Raw genomic sequence first — 21571 nt, 5'->3', positions numbered from 1 at the left:
AAAATACTAAATTAGCTTTAACTTGTATAGGAATTGTTACAGGAGGAATATTATATTTTAAATTTTAATTTTTTTATTATATTAATGGATGTAGAAGGTGGAGAAGATTATGAAATGGAAGGCATGGGAAATAATGATGATGCCAATACTAACAATGATGATTATACGACTGCTGATACTAATATTGATAATGATAATGATACAACATATAATTCTAATTTAGCAGATAGTGGTTCTAAAACCCAATCAACCGATGAATTTGATAGAAGAACTAGATCGAGAATGAATCCTGAAAATGAAAATCCAGATTTAGTAAAACAAAATTTAGAATATAATGAATATATTTATAATTTCAAACCTATATTTGAAAAATCTGGATATAATATAAATGCCAGAGGCGCCAGACTTTTAGTACAAGAATTAAAATCTTTAGATGGTGAATATTATTATCATTTGAAAGATGATTATTATATTGATATCTCTTATAAAAAACAAGAAAAAATATTAGCAAAATCAACTTTGCTTAATTTAGACCTATCTAGAATTAAGAGAATAAGAAATAGTAATGAACCAGAAGATGTAACACAAGAAGAAATTATTAAAAATGAAAGAGTATTTAAACAAAGAATTAATAAATTATTTGAAACAATCGATAATAATTTAGAACAGAATATAACTTCCAAAACTAGTAAACCTAATTCAAGAGAAGTTCCAATTGAAAAACTTTTACCGAATGGATTAATTGATGCAACAGATCAAGAATTAGAAGATTTAGATATATTTTCTGATAAAGCAATTAGAGAGATTATTAGTATAAGAAATGAAGCTGATAAAATTGCGCATGATAAAAGTATAAGAGATTTAAAAATTAGAACTTTAGAAAAAGAATTAACTGATAAAAATAAAGAAATAGAACAATTAAAATTAGATAGAGATAATAAAGTTATTGAAGAAATTGAATTTAAAAAAAGAAATGCATATTTAGAAAAAGAAATTAATAATTTAAAAGATAATTTAGAAGTACAGAAAGAAGAAATTAAATTATTACTAAAATCATATGATTATAATATTAATAGATTAAAAGTTGTTGTTAAAGAGTTAATACTAAAACCAAATTCTGAAATATCACTAAAAGATAGAATAAAATTATTATTTAAGTTTGAAGGAATAACAATTCTTTCAATTCTAACAGCAGTAACTATGTTATTTACAACAATTGGTTTAGCTATATCAAATGCTTTAAAATCTACTCCTACTCCCAATAAACCGGATAAACCCCCGAATGATAATAATTCTATACAAGATAAAGTTAAAGATGGTTTAAAGAAATCAGCAAAATGTTTATGGGAACTATCTAAAAAATCTGCTGCAGCTTTACCAGGAATTATTGCATCAATTGTTGGTTTTATATTGAAATCTGCAGGAAACATTATTAACTTTGCTGCAGAACATATTATTTTATTTTCAATTACAGTTGTAAGTGCAATTATTTTTGGGTTAGTGAACATGATAAAAAATAAATAATTAATTTTTTTGTTAAATAAATGAGTGGGAGTTATATAAGTCCTTCTAAGATTTCTAGAATATCTAATGCTATTAAAGCAGAAAGATCACATCATATAATTACACATAATCCTTCAAATATTAATCCCGATGAAACTTTATATGTTAGAATTCCTCGATTAACACAAAATACTTTTTACGTTCCAAATAGTATTTTTTTTATCTGCCGATATAAACATTACCGATTAAGTAATCGGTAATAATAATAATTATGTTGTTGATAATGTTGGAAGATATTTGATTAAAAAATTAACTATAAAGATTGGTCCAGAAACAGTTTTCTCATTAGATGATTATAATTTATTTATGCATTATAAAGATTTATGAACACATTATTATTCGAAAATGGAATTTTTAAATTCGTGGAATCAGTTGTAAAGCTGAAAAAAGAAATACGGTTATGATTGGGTCAGGATAAAGACAAAGCAATAAGTAACCTGGCAGACTAGGTTGAGGCAAATGTATGATTCATCAGTGGAACACTGACCGAGGCTACAATATTGTAACCTAGGTCGGTTGACCTGCGCGGATTTATCTGCATACACTGACCGAAGCTAGAATATTGTAACCTAGGTCGGTTTACTGCATTATATTTGCAGTATTCACTAATCCAAGATTAAGATCAGTCAGTTCACTTGATCAGTTTTTGAAGTTATTGCTGGTCCGATATCAGTCGGTTGATTTGTAGTTTTGACTAACGAGGAATCCAAAAGTGTTTCAGTCAAACGTCTCCTATCATTGAGGAATGACTTGAACAGTTAGGAATGTACATCGTACACATTCCAAATTAAGGGTTTAAAAGAAGTGCGAGCCTTATACTTATATTGCGCAATTGCCATGATTGATACGAAAACGTTTCTAGAATCGGATGACAATTTATATAGAATTGGAGTCAGATGTGCATTGTTTTGGGGGTGTTCCGAACTTCGCTGAATCACTGAATCGTTGATTATTATATTAATTTCGCTGATTTGAATTTACGCTGTATCCATGCACATTTTAAAATATTCTAAAGAAAATGTTTCATTTGACCGATTCATTGATAAATTTCATTACATATATTATATAAAAATTCAGTTGGATTACGGTAAGGAATGTATTTTGCGGAGAGCGGTAACGGCTTTCGGCTTACGTCATTGGTACATCGATGTAGTCTCACGGCTTTAATAGTTATTCGCCCTGGGGACCCGAGTTTAAGATATGACAGAAACATATACAAAAAATCGTGACGTTGAGGCAACGATTGAAATGAAATCATTTGACTGCTGGATGTAATCACAAATAACAAATAAATGACGCCGAAATAGTCTACCTTTCAATTCAGTTGGTTTTCCACAGCAGTGGTTTTCTACTGCTGAAAAGTGACTGTTGTAAAACATCTGATGTGCTTGTGTGCTAGCATTTTGATAGTGCACACTGGCAGTAGATGTGACTGTAACCAACCGATTGTAAACAGCGACTTAGTGATAGTAACTCCTACGACAATAGCTACTCTCAAAACACATCGTTTCTACAAGTCAACTAGTGAAAAATTGACCATTTTGAGATGGCACAGTAATTTCCTGTTCAAAATAGCCACATCTGTTAAAGATTTGCAGTGATACGTGACAGGGTCAAAGGTACTGTTAAACCCCATATGCTTTGTATACAGAACTCTGTATGCTTTGAATACAGTTCTGTCAATAGAAATCCTAGTTTCTGAGTTGCTAAGAACCCCCTAAATTATATCACGCTCAACAAAATGGGAATAACCAATAGGAAAACTATTGATTTATATAACATCATTATTGATTCAATCCGTTAAAACAAGTATTGTGCCAGATCTAATTTAGAATTTTATGATTTTTGTTTTATATTTGCGATTATAAAACCTGCTGGTGCATTCATACTGTCATAAATCTTTGATTCTGTAGAAATGAATTTGTCTTTTTTGAATTTGGCTTCATTTGTCTTCAAGGATATATGAAAGACGAAAATACAAATAAAATCATATGTTCATGAAATGGATTATGTCTTTAGATCTCTTTACTTGGATGAAAGACTAAAAAAAATTTTCCCAAAAAATGTATCTAAAATACTTAGAATTAACCTACAATTATTGTTTATTTCTATACAATCAATTTTTAAGTAATCCATGTGATGTTCACTTTGTCACGCTGTTCTCTGCTTGTTCGTTCATGGATATTGAACCCTTTAATGCTTGTTAGAATTGATACCTTAACCGAAATTTCATTTCATAGTTATATACAGTTTGGTTGAAATGATATTACAACTTCTAATATAAGATCAAAATGATAGTGCATTTTATTATAATCTAATACCCATTACTCACTGAGGGTATGCTAGTGAGAATAAGCCTAACAATTATCATTATTGATTGAATAAATACTGAAATAAATTCAGTTGAGATGTTCACATAGTTTTGAAATCAGTTATTCCAATTTGATAAAAAACCTCTTCTGGTCTAAGTAAAAGAATGCAAGGCTGAAATTTCAGTTTCACATGCTTTCCTACTTTGTTGCGTAAATTGTTTGTATAGGTTATCAAAAGCTCAGCAGCAGCTATCAGTCAACAGGTGAATTACACTGGCTAACGAGACAGTGATTGATGAACGAATAAACAAACTGCACTGACCACCAAAAATAATAACCTCTTAATAGTAATAAACTTAGCACCTCAAAACTCTATTTGAAGATGCCAATGAAATAAAATGCCAATGAATCGCTGAATTTTAAGGTACTTTATCAGTTTTTTTTCCAATATAACTCATTTTCTCAAATTATCGTAGAATAAAAACTACTTTTATATCAGTGTCACCATATTCTACGACAAAAAGGCATTCATGGTAAGAATAACGTTACCAATTCGTTAGATTGGAAGTGAATGCAGGCTAGGACCAACAAAGGTGCCGATTTAAGATGCCGATATACAGAGACTCTATCCCGTAGCGACTGACACGGTTGTATATACCTTCCGTGGCGACAAGTAATAATTTTCTATCTAAACGACAACATGACCCGAAGTAGTCGAATAGAACACTAATCCGATAAATGAAGAAATTCTGCAATAAAATTTTATACGATGACATTTAATTATCAAAATTAAACCGCAACAACTTTCGGATTTTCAGTGACTGCCATCTGACTTAAAGCTCAAATCACTGGAATGTCTACATTCCACCTGATGATGGCTGTTAGTCAACAGCCAAAACGTTGCGGTTTCATCTCAATACATGTTATCATATTAAGAGTTCTATTACGGTATTTCTTCATTCATGACCTCACGGTGAAGATCACCAAAGGCCGTTACTGTAATCCAAATGAAATCTTGAATACTATACGAAATTTCTTATTTCTTTTAAATTCGGCCTCAGCTCGGAAGGTTTCTTTAGAATGCATTGATAGATCCGCATAAATCTATTATAGATAGAGCATATTTTATTTTTTTAAATCAACATTTCAGCGAAATTTATATAAAATCATGGGAGGTTCGAACACTCCAAAATGCACATCTAAATTTATGATGCAAAGATATCCAGACCCCGTTGAAAATAAACCACCATTTCAATAATGAGAGGTTAGCCTGAATTTATGATTACGCTTCTAATTTAAGAAATTAAATCAAAATATGAATGCAGACATGCTTGAAAATAGCTGCATTTGTTAAAATCGAATTCTGCATTAAACTAATATCGCCATAAAAAGAAGGAAGTTTCGATTCATCGTAAAACGCCATAACCAATGACAATTTGTAAACTAATTTACTCCAATCTCGATTTTTATTGGTTAGACTATCTTCAGAGCTTAAATGAGACACTCAAAATACAACTATATCCCAAACTATAGCGTGGGTATAGAATTTTCCACTAGTTTCTCAATGTGTCCATGTTGTCACGTATCACCGCAAATCTTAAGTGGCTACTAAGTAAAAGTAGACGTTTAGGCTCAAATGTGCGATAGACGTTCTTGGATTCAGAGAACAATACAGAGACATGGGGCCAGGCCCTCGTCCATTTTTCTGACGCTTGAACATAATTTTTTTCATCGCCTGCTGTTAAAGGATACGAGTGTAAAACCGTTATTGTCGTATTTCTGCATAGCGTTACATTCTGAAATTCCTCAACAGTTCGTGGGCTTAGATAGATTTTAACCTTCATTTTATACATAAGATAATCTTAGCCTCATTGAATCTATTGTAATCGTTATTATCCTTTTTCACATAAAACACGCCTGAAATTGTGAGCATATACCATTCCTAATTTCAACTAAGAAAGTGCTCAGAAAGCACCTAAACGCATCTCATTCTTCAAAGACCACACCCCTTTTGTGCCTTATGCACCTGTGGCCCTTTCTCCAAAAGCTAGATTCTGGAACATTTTACTGAATTACTCAATGGCATTTATTTCAAGTCTGCCCCCCCCCCCGCGTTCATGCCACTCTCCAAAAGCGTCTTCTTTTCAGTTTGGATTCGCTTGCCAGATTCCCTGTTATAAATAGCGACATATGCTTCAGATTTGCAGTGATACGTGACAATATAAACAGCGTATAAACAGTAGTGCAAAACTGTATGCAAACGCTATATAGTTTTCAGGGCAGTTAAAATATTCTGAATATGCTCTTTGAGGATGTGAAATATATGAGTGATAAAACTCTAACCGATAACCATCGAGCTAAATCTGTTTGTATAATGTGATAAGTTTTGAAGTTTTAAGATTGATCGAAATTGCCTTTATTTCATGGCAATAATTTAATCAAAATTCAATTGGAAGATTAAATGCAGCTTTTTCAAGTATAGGTCAACATGATTTTTGATTATTTTTGTCATTAAAATGGTTTCCCAGCTAACAAAAAAACGTTCAAAGAACGTTTTCTAAAAGTTTTTCACTAACGTTTTAACGTTAATGTTGAACGTTCGTGCAACGTTTGTAGAACGTTTTTTTGTAAATGTATTTTAAGGTTCACAGAACGTTTTTGATAACGTTGACTGAACGTTACTTCACAACCTCTCTGCAACCATTGAGCTTGATAAAAACGTTCCAATAACGTTCGTATGACGTTACATTATAACCATGATGTCCTCTTTCACGAGCTCGAATAAATCCCTTTCAACTAACTAATATTTGAATTATTTTACCTAACTTTTATTTTGTAACTACGTATATATACATGTATAATATCGAAATTATTCACTCGTAAGTTAGTTCTCCAGTGCACCAGTCGTCGTCGTTACAGCGTAGCTGGCAGCCTTTGTGATTCCTAAAATAAAAAGGAAATGATACAGAAACGTTTATTTTCATGGTTGTGTTAAGCCTTGAAGTTCATTTCATCCATACATACAGGGATTGTTATGCTTGTTATTGGAGAACAACAGTTAGGTCATTTCATTGATATAAAACCCGACGAAAAGGTCTCTCACGTGGGTTTCTACACAAAAGATTGTTTCAAAAACATTCTATCAGTAATTTTCCATACATTGAAAGTATCAAAATTTGTGGATTGAATAACGTACCTTAGTAAATAAACGATTTTTAAATCCCTTAAACACGCCGCTTAAAGCTGATTGATGAACAATGGCGAACACTTCCTGCTTTGATATGTCACGATATCCATCGGTTTCGAATCCCATATTTTTCTTTACTCCCGAAAGTTTGAATCTTGCTTTCAAATGGTATTAAAATGTAGGAATCCACGTCGGGATTTGCTTAAAACGGACTATATTGATGATATCTGACTTAACTAATAATTTGCTGCAGGCTCTTGGATGATAACGTTTAGAAAAACCTTCAGAAAACGTTATCGCCTGAACGTTACATTATAAACTATCACACAACTTTCACGAACGTTTCCGAATGTTGTATGAACGTTGTGTGCTAGCTGAGTTATTTTCGGAAAAATACCCCTGTAAATATCCCCCGGTAAAAATCTCCTCTAGGTAAATGTCCCCCTTGCTAACAGCAACATTTAATGAAATACTTCAATATTCTGATTTTGAAAAGCTTAAATCGTTTCAAAAATTTCAAATTTTCCGTGTTGTCTTTCCCAATATTCATCTTGAATAATCTGTGACTTTTACTAAGCTGCGTACCTACATATAAGATGACATAATTCGTGATTTTTAGCAAGCAACATGCATAAAAAATGATGATATTATCAGATGAAAGATAAAACCCACTATTTAAATATTAAAAGAAATCTAAAATCGAGAATTATTTATTGAAATAATCTAAAATGTAAGAACATGGCGTTTCGATCTCACACTAGAGACCATCGTCAGGTGAGATATTGACTAAAAACAAGGGTATATATAAAGAGGAGAACAGGTTAATTGAGTAAATTGGTGAGTGAGTAACTAATTAGTGTTTGGCAAGGCATGAAGTAATATACTTAGAAAGAAGGGAATTAGAGGAGAAAAGCCACTATTTAAATTGGTACTATCTGAGTGACGAGTAATTAGGACAGACTCAACTGTGTGGCGTTTAGTGTAATTGCTGGAAGTATAAATAATTTCGGCTTTATCAAAATTAAAACGATGACCAGTGTTCCAAACATGATTGGCTACACCACTAGCCGGTTTTTGATTTATTATATCCTTTTTGTGTTCCGAAATTCGAGTTTTTAAATCACGACCAGTTTCTCCAAAGTACATTTTATCACAGCCAAAACGAGGAATTTTGTAAACTCCCAGTCCAAAGGTTTAGATTGATTGTTTTTTACCAAAGTCTTGTTAATTTTGTTTTCATACGTGAAAATGATTTGTCTATCCAATAAAGGGAGAGAGTGACGAAACTTTTCCAAAACAGGTACATACGGAACTACAATGAATTCTGAAATGTGTTTTTTTTTATTTTCTGGAGGTTTAGAATTAAAGAAAGTACGTTTAGCCTTAGAAATAGCGATTTTCAAAATGTGATCAGGGTAAGCCAATTTTTTAAGAGAGTTGGATATGTGGTCAAATTCAGCCGAAAGGAAGGTTTCATCGCAAATCCGTAGTGCACGGAGAAAGAGGCCTTGAAAAAAACAAATGAGAGTATTTATTGTGAATTAGAACATCTAAAAACGGGATTTGGTCATTTTGTTCCCATTCAAATGTGAATTTCAAAGATGGATATTGAGAGTTGATGAATGAAGTCAATAAAAGAGTTAAGATCAAAATCATCAGAAACTAAAGCACAGAAACATCAACACATCAAATCCAAAAGTTAGGTTTAGAGCCAGCGTAATTTCGGAAGAATTTCGCATTCAAAATGTTCAAGGAAAAGATTAGCCAAAATGGGGGATAATGGGTTGCCCATAGCGAAACCGAAAATTTGTTCATAGATTTTGTCTTGGGATTGGAAGTATAGATTGGTTGTACAGAGCTCCAAAAGTTCAAGTAAGCAATCTACAGGAACCGGGAGATCAAGATTGGAGTCCGGGAGGTTTCTCCTTAATAAATTGAGAGTTGGTTCCAATGGTATATTTGTGAACAAGGATCGATATAGCGTCGAAACATATAAATTTTTGGTTATTAGGTCTGAGATTTTTTAGTTAGTCTAAAAGATCCATATTGTGCCGAATGTGAGAATCAGAATAAGTACCTAGAGCGGGTACTGTACTTTAGCCAGATATTTGGACGTAGTTTTTATTCTGAAGAAATCTTGTTTAAAAGTATTAAGCGTTAAATATTTATGTACCCTGTGTTAAAAGTATCAGATGGAGAGGCCCGTGTACTTCTTCACAAAAATAGCATTTTGACCTTTCAAGGAGATCGGTGTGCAGCAAAGATATACGCGTTACCTCCGCTATGAGATTTTCAGGCAGGTGGGGAATTCGGGTCACCCGGTTCTATAGTCATGAACACTGTACTATAACGTCCAGGCATCCATCTAAAAGAGTCCATGCTCGTAGGTACCAGGTTTATAATATGCAGGCAGCAGGCGAATCATTTGGGTCACCTGCAATGTACTATAACCATAGAAATTTAGCACTGCTATGCTTTAACCAACCAACAGCTGATAGAGTTCATCAGAGCATCCAAACTTTAAATCTCCAGAAATCTATCTACTGTTTTATATGCAGTGGATGCCATGTGTCCCTCTAATCGCCTGTATCAATGCAAACATTTAACACGTGTGGCGATTTTAACTGCTAAATCTGCCAGCGATCACTCGATAGCGTTACTTTTCATAGTGATCTGTTGATATCTTAAAATTGAGATTGAAACAAATCCTTCCCGAATAAAAGGAACACCTTAAACGGTCACCTAAAACATATTCATAGTCTTGGATAATTACATGTCACATAATCATTTTAGTTCAGGAATCGAAATGTTTGAAGCTCGGCTTAAAAATCCTCCGATATTTAACAAGTGTTTTAAAGAACACTGATATGTTTGATAACAGGGTCGAATGGCTTTGAATTTGAATTTTGAATTTGAAAATTTCATCCAATTCCAAAATGGCTACATATTTCTAGGTTTCATACTTTTTGAGACAGGATGATTTGATATTGTTTTAACAATCAAGAGAAATCCCTCAAGAAAATCAAGACGCGGCGAATATTTTTAAAACAACGTTTCGCCTAAAAAATTGAAAAGCTATATTGTATTTCTAATATAACACATGTGCATGATCAGGCCTCATGACAGATAGGCTACTACTCAACGGTGAAAGCCCTTAAATTCTGCTGACCATTATTAATTTGTATTAGATAACAAACGTGACTTAACCAAGGGGACAAAACGCGGACAGCGATTTTATTGTCTGTATCAATAAAATACATGATTAAGCATATATAGCCTTGGTATTTTTCTGCGCAGAAGTGTGTTTGTTGTTTAAGCTAAATGGATGAATGCCTAACTATGTATAATGTATAACTGAGCAATAATGTTTTAATGCGATAGAGCTATCCCTCCCTCTCCGTAACTTTCAATCAATCTACGGTCCTAAAACCGTTTCGTATCAATAGATACATTAGATGTAGAGGATGTTGATTTAATTTCCGATAACAAAAAACAATTAGTAGTCGTACTTTTCGGAAATTCAACTTAAGTCAAACTTTTCTAAGTCTGGGGATTTTTCTTAGTTCCAAACGATTCGACTTGTCACCGAATAACCAAGACTTCAATTCTTGTTATATCTTTGCGTTCATTTGTAAAATCTTATGTACATATTCAAGCACGAATCAAGGACTTCGATAAGAAACAGATTTTGAGAAAACTGATTCTGATATATGTCATTTGTGAGGGAAACGAGACATCAAGCTTAATTGCTGTTCTTGGTTCGACTCCGTTTTGATAGCCATTTAAAACATAGTAGTGCGCACCCGGTAAATCGAGCCTTCTTACCGAGTCAACAGGTCATTTTTTCAAACTCAAAATAAAATGTTGTTGGCCGCATTGCTCTTCTGGATCGATAATTGAATATTGATTCAAACAAAATATATATTTAACATAAAACCAGACAGGAGAAAGTTAGACACAATTGTGTATATATGTTGATATTTCCTCTGTTCACAAGTTTACAACTGCTTACATCTGTTTTTATAAATTATTTAAACCGTTGTTGACCATCCAACATGAGTACGTCCACTAACAACCGTCTTGTTTGGTTCTCGCGTGGGAACCACGCATCCTTTTCAGTCTATATCTACTTGTTAAAATAGACACGACGTAATGATTGACAGTTCAGATAACAGTGTGTTGTTTTGCTGCTAGCGGAAAATAAGTTCATTGTAAATAATTTCTTGATTCATAAAATACTAAATCACCCTAAAGTAAGGGAATATTCTCCAAACTGGACTCAATTTAAATTGTTTTGCGCCATCATTGACCTCGAATGATGCGAACTTCAAACACCCTTCAAGCTAGCAAGACAGCTATATCAGTGCGATTATACATTCCTCTATCAGGAAGAGAATTTTTAGCACACTGTCCTTTAAAACCAAGCAACATGTGATGCTCACAGTGTGCAGACTATTTTTGATCAGCGCGCTCAGTGACGTCACACAGAGCTCCTAAACTATAATGATAAAAAAATTGAACTAAACTCAATGTATCGGTACAAATCCGAACATGTACACGGCCGGTATTTTACATTTGATTCCAAAAACCCGTTCATGCAGCGCACAAACCGCACCAACCCGTGAAGTTTCGCCGTTAGTTTCTTATAGTAATCATTTGCTCGGACGAAACTTATTTAGTTAACATTCTAACCGTGTGATTCCCTAGTTTTCGGAATTCTGACATTTTAGGAATTGTGCGCATAAACGCCGCTTTCCAAATGAAATTTGGAATCTAAAGATAATTGTCGTTTTCTAGTACGTGAATTTGAAACTGTCGTAGGTTATCACTATAATTGCTATAACATAATTATCCTTCATGATTAAAAGCATAAATACAGTATCGGGAAAGGAAACTAACTCCACCCTTTATATTTCAATTCATACTTTGACACAGAATAGCGAACAGTAGGACCTTCTCAAGACGAAATAAAAACAGATTCTCTCTGTCACCACATCTTCAAAATACTGTTTATTTATGGTAACATCCAATTGGCCAGTACTTCAAATACTGTAAAAATAACCGACTGGGGTTGGGCCAGTAATCGCAAGCAAAGGTCATGCAGTGAACCGACCTAGGCTACAATATTGTAGCCTCGGTCAGTGTTTACAAAAAAAGTTGTGCAGTGAACCGACCTAGGTTACAATATTGTAGCCTCGGTCAGTGCTAACAGCTAAAACACACGTTCTATGCAAACCCGCAGTGCTAGGTAACAAATTATCTATCATTCATTTGACCGAAGCATAACCGTTTTCTTTTTTCAGCTTTACAATTGATTCCATGAATTTAATAATTCCATTTTCGAATAATAATGTGTTTATGGTTAACTAAAGAAAATAGAAATAATATGATATTTCAAGGCATCCAATCAGAAAACCATAATAAATTAAGATCTGAAGCCAATAATGCAGTAGTAACTAATGCTGTAGATAATTTGATAAAAAAGATTTATGGAAGCAAATATAAAATTCCATTAGACTTTGAATTGATAAATAACAATGCACCTTTATATAAATATGTAATTCAAGAAGATATTATATTTGAGATAACATTTGCTCCTGTAAATGAAATTGTATTATCTAGCGTTGTTAAAGATATGGGTTATAAATTATCAAATATATGTTTAGAATATGACACAGTAACTAATGAAAATATTGCTAGCACAATTCAAACTCAATACAATCAAGGATTTTCATTATTATATGATTATATTGATAAATTTAAAACTGTAACTATTAATGCAAATGATGAAATAATTAATGAGAATATTAACTTCCCAAGAAGATCTATTAAAGGTATATTAATATTTTTTACCATTGCAACATATACTAATGGCGCAATAAATGTTGATAATTATTATAATCCTGAAATAACAAAAGTAGAAATAACTATCGAAGGAATAGCAAATAAAATATTTTGTCAAGGAATGAGAATGATAGACCAATGGCCAGAAATTAGAAAACATTTTATGAATGAAAAAGTAAAATCATTTGAAAATTGTAATATTAATCAAATTGATTATTATACCGGTAATAAATATGCATTATGGTTAGATTTTAGAACAACAGAGGATAATTCATTACATGGTTCTGGGAAAAAACTACAGAACACTAAAGATGGAATACAATTATTCATGAAAAAGGAAAAAGGAAGCTTAAATTTTAAAATGCATATTTATATTATATCTGACGGACAATTAAATATTGTAAATTCACAATTAGATAGTATTCAATATTAGAAATATTAAGTTAAAATTAAGGATATATAAATGGGCGGTAAAAAAAACTCCTAATACTAAAGAACAATATTTAAGAAATTTATATTACAACCCTGAGAGTTCGGTTGCTTATTCTTCTACCAAAAATATATGGCGTCAAGTAAAACAAGATAAATTAGATAAGATAATCCCACAAAATTTAGTTAAATATAAAGATATAAATGAATTTATGTTAGAACAACCAACATATACAACACATAAAAAAATTGTAAGAAAATATAAAACTCGTAAAACTATGGTAAGTTATGTAGATCAACAGTGGCAAGGAGATTTAATTGATATGAAAAATGTTAAGAAAGATAATGATGATTATTGGTGTTTATTGAATATAATTGATATTTTTAGTCGTTATGTATGGAGCTTCACACTTTATAGAAAAGATGCCGTACAAACATCAAATGTTTTAAGAATATTTCTTTCGGATGATAAACTATAACCAGAAAAAATACAATTTGAGGATGGAAAAGAGTTTGATAATTCACTTGTTCATGAACTCTTAGATAATCATAATATTAAATATTTTTCAACAAAATCGGATAAAAAAGCAGCAGTTGTTGAACGATTTAATAGAACATTAAGAACAAGAATTTGGAAATATTTTACAGCAAATAATACTTTTTAATGGATTGATGTTTTACCAAAATTGATAGAAGGATATAATAATTCTTATCATTCTTCTATTGGAATGAAACCTATTGATGCTAGAAAACCTGAAAATGCTGAAATTGTTTGGAATAATTTATATGGAGCATTTCTTGTAGATGATTTTGGTGAACCTAAATTTAAAGTTGGTCAAAATGTTAGAATTTCTAAGTATAAAAAGATATTTGACAAAGGATACGATCGAAATTTTACTAGGAAAATATATAAAATAAAAAAGGTAATAACAACAAAACCATTTGTCTATAAATTAGAAGATTTAGATGGTGAAGAAGTTGATGGGTATTTTTATGAAGAAGAATTGAGTTTAACTACTGAAAATCTAGAACAAGAATATAAAATTGAAAAAGTATTAAAAACAAAAACTATTAAAAGAAAAAAATATTCTTTAGTAAAATGGGTTGGATGGCCAGATAAATTCAATGAATGGATATTATCAAGTAAAATTAAAAATATATAAATGAATAAGGAATTATTTATATTTGAGCCTCATAATATGTTAATTTCTGGCGTAACAAATTGTGGAAAAACTTATTTTATGTTAAATTTATTAGAAACCGTTTATAAAAACTATTTTGATAATATAGTATTATTTTGTCCAACATATGAATTTAATCAAACTTATGATAGAAATATTACTAGAAATAATAAATTTATTATATTAGATCCTAAAACAGTAAAAGAAAATTTAGATAATTGTATTAAAATAGCAATTGATATTCATAAAGGATCAAATACATTATTCATTATAGATGATTGTGCTAATCTACATGATTCAAAAGTTAGAGAGAGTGAGTTATGCTATTTAGCTTTTTCTGGCAGACATTTTGGGATAACAACTTGGGTTTTAAATCAAAAATATAATTCCATTGTTAAAGATTTTAGAGAAAACATTACATTTTTAGTTTTATTCTACAATAAAGATAGGAAATCGATGAAAAATGCACTTGAGGAAAATCATATTATTCCACATGATTTACATAATGAATATATGGATAAATTGAAAAATAATAAAAGATCAAAATTACTATTTAGATTACAACACCCATTTAAATATGAATTTATTTAAATTCAACTAGCTTGTTAATCTAGTATATTTTTAGTTACATTCTAGTTGAATTCTAGTTATTAGTGGTTGGAACAAAATCAACTAGATTTAACAATATTTTAACTAGCTTGTTAATCTAGTATATTTTTAGTTACATTCTAGTTGAATTCTAGTTATTGGTAGTTGGAACAAAAATCAACTAGATTCAACAAGAAATGAATAAAAACAACAATATTTCAACTAGCTTGTTAATCTAGTTGAATTCTAGTTACATTCTAGTTGAATTCTAGTTGCAACAACACAACTAATTTATTTGTTATATAAATGGGGGGTGAAAAGAAAATAAAATCTAAAAATGGTGATGTTCCAATTGAAAAAACTTTAGATGATTTAGGAATAACAGAAACAAAATTAACTCCAGATGATGGTGCTTTAAATATGTGGAGGTCTTGCAGTTCCACAGGAGAAATCAGTTCGATGCAGAGAAAGAATGAGAGAAGACCCTTTTCGTTTGATATGCAAAATACAACTGTTTATGTCCGACTCCGCGGACAGCACATGCTCATGCTAATATGATTGACATGCAGGGCGGGGATACTACAGAGATGACCCATTTCTACTAACTATTTACTGGCGATCGCCACACTCCGGGCGGCGAGAAAAATTCTAATTAATATAAGTACAGTACACGTAGCCTATGTTGCAAATTCATAAAGAAAGTATTGATTTTAATTACATTGCGTTGTGTTATTGATGAATGGTTTTACGAAATTAATTATAATCCTAACTAACTATATAAATGTGAACTATAAGGTAAGGGATAAATGCAATTATGTTTTCAGAATTTTCGTCCAGCTTCCGATTACTTCCTTAGCTCTAACGGCTGCTCGCCTCGATGGCCGATATGTGGTCGAGGTACATGTGTTGTCTATCAATGATTTCGATTCGCTAATTACAGTATCGCCACAGTTGATTTCAAGCGGATACAGTTTAGTTATTGGTCTACTACTGTGACCGTTTGCTGTTTTTATGCAAGCTGATCGTACTAGTCCGTCATTACTTGGTAGCAGTTTTTCTACCACGGCAAGTGACCAATTAACGCGTTTGTTCTCGTTGTGGACTAAGACAACGTCCCCGTCTTAATTTCGTTTTCGCATTTGCCTCCATGTTTGTAACGTTCTTTTAGAGATGTTAGATATTCTTCACACCAACGCGTGCGGAAACTTTCGATGATATTGGAAAGGTGAAGTGCGCGTTTCTGAATGAAAGATTTATTAAGTCCATAGGTCGGATCTTTCAGCTCATCGATATCGTAATCTTCGTGCGGTAGTGAAGTGATGAGGCGTCCAGTTAGCAGGTGTGATGACGTGAGGGGCGTCGGTTCGTTTAGGTCGCTGTATACGTAAGTCACAATCGGTCGTTTACCATCGCTTCGACTTCGGTTAATAGTGTTCTTAATTCGTCATCGGTGACGAAAGATCTACGTAATGTCTTTCTTAAACTGAGTTTTACTATGCCTATCAGTCTCTCCCAATAACCACCGAACCAGGGGGCGCGTTTGGTGATGAAATCCCATTGAACGAGGTTGTTGGAGAGATACGCTCTGACCATCGGAGATTCTTCGATCTTTCGTATTTCGACTGATGTCGCCTGGAAGTTTGAGGCATTGTCGCTCATCATGTAGTGCGGCAATGATCGGCGAGCGGCAAAGCGCCTAAAGGCGAGTAGAAATGATGCTGCGGTGTTGTCCTTCACGAGCTCAAGGTGAACTGCACGAGAAGTTGCACACGTAAATAAACAAACGTATCGTTTGGTTTCAGCGGTTTGGTTTCCGTTTGTCCTGACGTAAAGTTCGCCGGTGTAATCAACACCCGTCACGGTAAATGCGGGTCCCTCCCTAACGCGCGAAACTGGAAGGGGCGGTACGATAGGTGCCTTATACGGGTGGCAGCTGGCCAGTCGGCACGTGACACACTTTCGCAGTACCGATTTCACAACACAGCGGATTTGTGGTATCCAATATCTTTGGCCTAGAGTAGTAACGGTAGACTGTATACCAGCGTGTTTCATTCGATTGTGATTGTATCGTACAATCAAAAGCGTATAATGGTGTAATTTTGGCAACAGAATTGGAAATTTCGCGCTTTCGCTAATCGGTGCATTGTGGAGTCGACCGCCACACCTTACCAAGCCTTTTCCATCGATAAATAGACGTAACTGTCTCACCAGTTGGCCTTTTCGCTCGTTGTCAGCCCGTAACTGATCATATTCGTTAGAAAATGATTTCGATTGAACATAGGTAATCGAATGAATTTCGCTGCTCTTAATTTCATTCGCTGACAACGGTTCCAATTTGCGTTTGTCCTTCGGGGACCTGAGGTTGTTAACGAATCGCAAAACAAGAGCGGTAATCCGGTATAATCTCGTAAGTGAACTGTACTTGTCCACGTCTATGATATTTCCTATACCCGTGACCATCGCAATTGGTCTTTCAGGCGCGCATTTCACCGGTTCTGCTTCTACGCTAAAGACTTCGGTATTCGGTGTCTCGGATATGGGCCAGTCACCCTGACACAACCACTGTGGGCCGTGCCACCACAGTTGAGAATTACGCAAGTCGTTTGTAGATAACCCTCGTGACAGTAGGTCAGCAGGGTTGCTTTTGCTGGGGCAGTATCTAAATTCGTCGATGCCCATCGATTTCACGTTCGAGATTCGATTTGATACGAATACGGGTAATTTTGTATCGCTGTTTACCCACGATAGCACGATCTGACTATCAGACCAAAGGACTGTTTTCACTACGTTGACGGCGTCGTTCATTGTGTCTGTCACGAATTTAATCAATCTGGCCGCTGTAACTGAAGCCAGTAATTCTAATTTCGGCATCGTTAGTTCTTTGACCGGCGCGACTCGAGTTTTAGACATCACAAAGGCAGTACGATTCTCGGCGTATGTAGATGACTGCTCCATAGGCTGATTGACTCGCGTCACCAAACCCGTGGACCTCTTTCAATTCGTTTTGAATGCGGAACCATGTTTTTAACATGTCGTCGCGTATTGGTTCATCCAAAGCGTATTTTTGTCGCCAAAGATCCTGTACGAAAATCTTCGCCGTAATTACGACAGGCGCTAGGAATCCGAGTGGATCGTATGTATTAGCTATTTTGCTAAGGATTTCTCGTTTCGTGTAGGTCGTATCCGGCGCGGTTAACTTCGATTGAAAACTAATTACGTCATCCTTAGCGTTCCAAATAAGTCCTAATACTTTGGTCGATGGATCAGTTTCGTGTATATTGTTTTTAGTTACTGATTGCATCACTGATACGCTATTCGAAGACCCAGATCTCAGGACTAGTCCTGCCGCGTTATTTATCCGGTTAGCTTCGTTGTAGAAGTCTAACGCTTCGGTCTCCGAGTTTACACCCGTGATGATATCGTCGACGTATATGTCTCTTTCCAGAGCACGAGATGTATCCGAATCATAGTTCATCAAATGTTTTTTAATAGTAGCATTGAGAATGAACGGTGAGCTTACGGCTCCGAAGAGAAAAACTTTGAACCGATAGACTTCGAACTCACTGTTTGGGATTGCCGGGTCGCTAATCCAGAAAAACTTTGTGTAGTCGCGATCCTGTTCATTTAGTCCAATCTGTAAGAAGGCTTTCTCTATATCCGATGATATGCCAATTTTGTGAATACGGAATCTGATGAGGATAGCGGCAAGGTCGTTGATAAGAGAAGGTCCTTTCTGCAAACAATCGTTTAGACTACACGCGTCACCTATTTTGCAGCTGCAATCGAACACTATGCGTAACGGGGTAGTAGACGAATCTTTCCGTACCCCATGGTGGGGAAGATAATGTCCACTATCGCTCGTGTCGTTTATTTTCTCGATGAATCCACGCGCGAGTTGGTCTTTGAGAATTCGATCGTAGAGGTGTCGGGTTTCCGATGATAAACGTTTAACCATGGCGCGTGTCCTACTTGCAGCGACGTGTTTGTTCGTTGTTAAAGGGGCGTGGTTGTAGCTCCATGGCTGGCTACGTACCTGCCATTTTCATCGATGCTGATATAATTATCCTTGTAATCCAAGAACGAGATTTCGGCGTCCTTGTCGGTCTCAGACTCATTAATGCCGAGAGTTTCGAGATCCCAAAAATTTCTCAATTCGATCTCTTCTGCTTTGGGCGATTGAATGTCGATGGTCGCGTTCATAATCGTAGCGGTGTTTACAGTGTACGATTTGGTTTCACAGCTAGGTGGTAAAGGTCCAGATAGTAAGTAGCCAATTTTTGACGATATGGCAGTCGGGCCTTTACCACGCACTATGTGGTCACCAATGAACGACCAATAATAGTCCGCACCAATGAGTAAACCAATATCGTGAATGTTCGATTCGACGTGCGGGGCTAATTTCAGGTTCCTGATATGCGGTAGATCTAGTACTCGTTTCGAAATATGATTTCGCATTGGCGTTGAAATGGTCGGTACAACGAGTGCATTGATGTTTATGTCGGCTTCATTTGTTTTCACCGCAAATTCGATAACGGGGAGGTTGCGTACCCCAGAATTCCCGCCAAAGGAAGAAATGTTCACACTTTCTGAGCAGTTGCACGTGGCGTTTAGAGTCTCGACTGTCTGTCGGGTTATAAATGATCGTTGAGCGCCCTCGTCAAAAAGAACTGTAACATCTGTTTCTGTATCTCCGATTACCACGGTGATAGTGGCTGTTTTAAGTAAAACCGGTCCGTCCAGGGGTGTTAATTTAACATGGGTGTCATTTGACTCCCTGTTGCTACGGTCGTTAAATTCGTTTTTCTCGTCTGGACAGCTGGAATCACCTTTTTCGCAGATGGATGTGTGATGTTTCATGTTACACTTTCGGCAGCGGAACTTTGATCTGCATTCGTTCAATTTATGGTGAGCCAGACAGTTGTAACATAATCCATCTCTCTTAATTATTTCGCGTCGTTTTTCGGTGTTGCTAATGATTCTGCAGTCATTTGATCTGTGGCTCGGATGTTTGCAGTAAACGCAATTGTGGTTTTGATTAGCGTTTCCGGGGTTCGGTTTTTTGTAAGATTTTCGAGATTGCGTTAGAAACATGCTTGTGGATGAAAAATTTGATTCGATCACAGTAGCATTTCCGGCCTGTAATGCCTCGATTTCCTTTAGAAGTGATATAAATCTGTTATAGTCCAATTATTGTCACCGCGTTGACGAGTAATCTGTTGAAGAATAGCTATCGGTAGCTTATCCTGAATAACTGGTACTAAAAGATCACCGTAACTGTCCTCCGGTTTGTTAAGAGATTTAAGCGCACGGATGTATGATTCTAATTTATCGTAAAATTCTCTTAACGAATTGTAGTTATTCAACGGTTTTTCTAATTCCCACAATGCCCGCATGTACGCACTAATAATGATGTGGTTTTGACCATACCTGTCCTTAAGTAGTTACATTGCATGTTCGTAATTACCCTCGGTTAGCGTAAGTCCATTGATCACGTGGGCCGCTTCTCCAACGAGTTGGGCCTTCAAGTATTGGAATTTTTGCACATTGGATAAACTTTGGTCGGATGCCACGGCCGAGTTGAACGTATCGTAAAATTCCAACCAGTCTAAAATGTTTCCATCGAACGTCATAAGAGTTAATTTCGGAAGATTCACCGATCGTTTGAATCCTGAGTTTGAATGAGTTGGGGCGACATTGAAACTTCTTCTCGATTTTTAATTTGAACAATTGTCCTTGTTCCGCCAATTCTGTGTTGTAATCGTCAGATGTGGTGAGGAATTCGTCCATTTCAGCATCTGGTGTTAAACGGAGTATGTTGTCATCCAACGCTATGAGTTTTTCGACTTTATGAACGTACGTATCGATGTGAATTCGAACGGAGTCGTAATCTGCTTCGGATATGTCTTCTTTCTGTAGAATGATTATTATCTTGCCTTTCGTTTTCGTAATCTGGCTCCGATAGGGACCTCGTAGGCGAAGAAGTCGTTTCCTGTCGTCTTCGGACATTTTCTCAGCGAATCCTGGTCACGGCACCAAATGTGGAGGTCTTGCAGTTCCACAGGAGAAATCAGTTCGATGCAGAGAAAGAATGAGAGAAGACCCTTTTCGTTTGATATGCAAAATACAACTGTTTATTTCCGACTCCGCGGACAGCACATGCTCATGCTAATATGATTGACATGCAGGGCGGGGATACTACAGAGATGACCTATTTCTACTAACATAAACTATTTACTGGCGATCGCCACAAAATAATGTTACAACAAATAATAATTATGAATATTATCTTCATTGTAAACATCAATTAGAAATATTAATAGCATCTGAAAAATGTAAAAATTTTATCGGTAAAAATTTAACTTATAATGAATTAGATACAATGAAATCAGATGAAATTATTAGATTATTTAAGATTTATGAAACCGTGAGAACAGCTAGAATTAATGATGCGATATCAGAAAATGTAG

General features: G+C 34.7%; 1 protein-coding gene across 1 annotated transcript; it reads right to left on the bottom strand.

The window, feature by feature from the left end:
* Positions 1–16493: 16493 nt before the first annotated feature.
* Positions 16494–21110, bottom strand: LOC141913835 (uncharacterized). Its single transcript, XM_074804999.1, is given in 5 exon segments — positions 16494–18039; positions 18041–18880; positions 19138–20258; positions 20333–20772; positions 20912–21110. Coding segments are annotated over 5 exon segments (4146 nt in total).
* Positions 21111–21571: the final 461 nt, after the last annotated feature.

This window comes from Tubulanus polymorphus, chromosome 12, assembly GCF_964204645.1.
Source record: "Tubulanus polymorphus chromosome 12, tnTubPoly1.2, whole genome shotgun sequence".
NCBI classification, from domain to species: domain Eukaryota; kingdom Metazoa; phylum Nemertea; class Palaeonemertea; order Tubulaniformes; family Tubulanidae; genus Tubulanus; species Tubulanus polymorphus.
The sequence above is the reverse complement of the archived record's forward strand: the minus strand, read 5'-3'. Positions and strand labels throughout refer to the sequence as shown.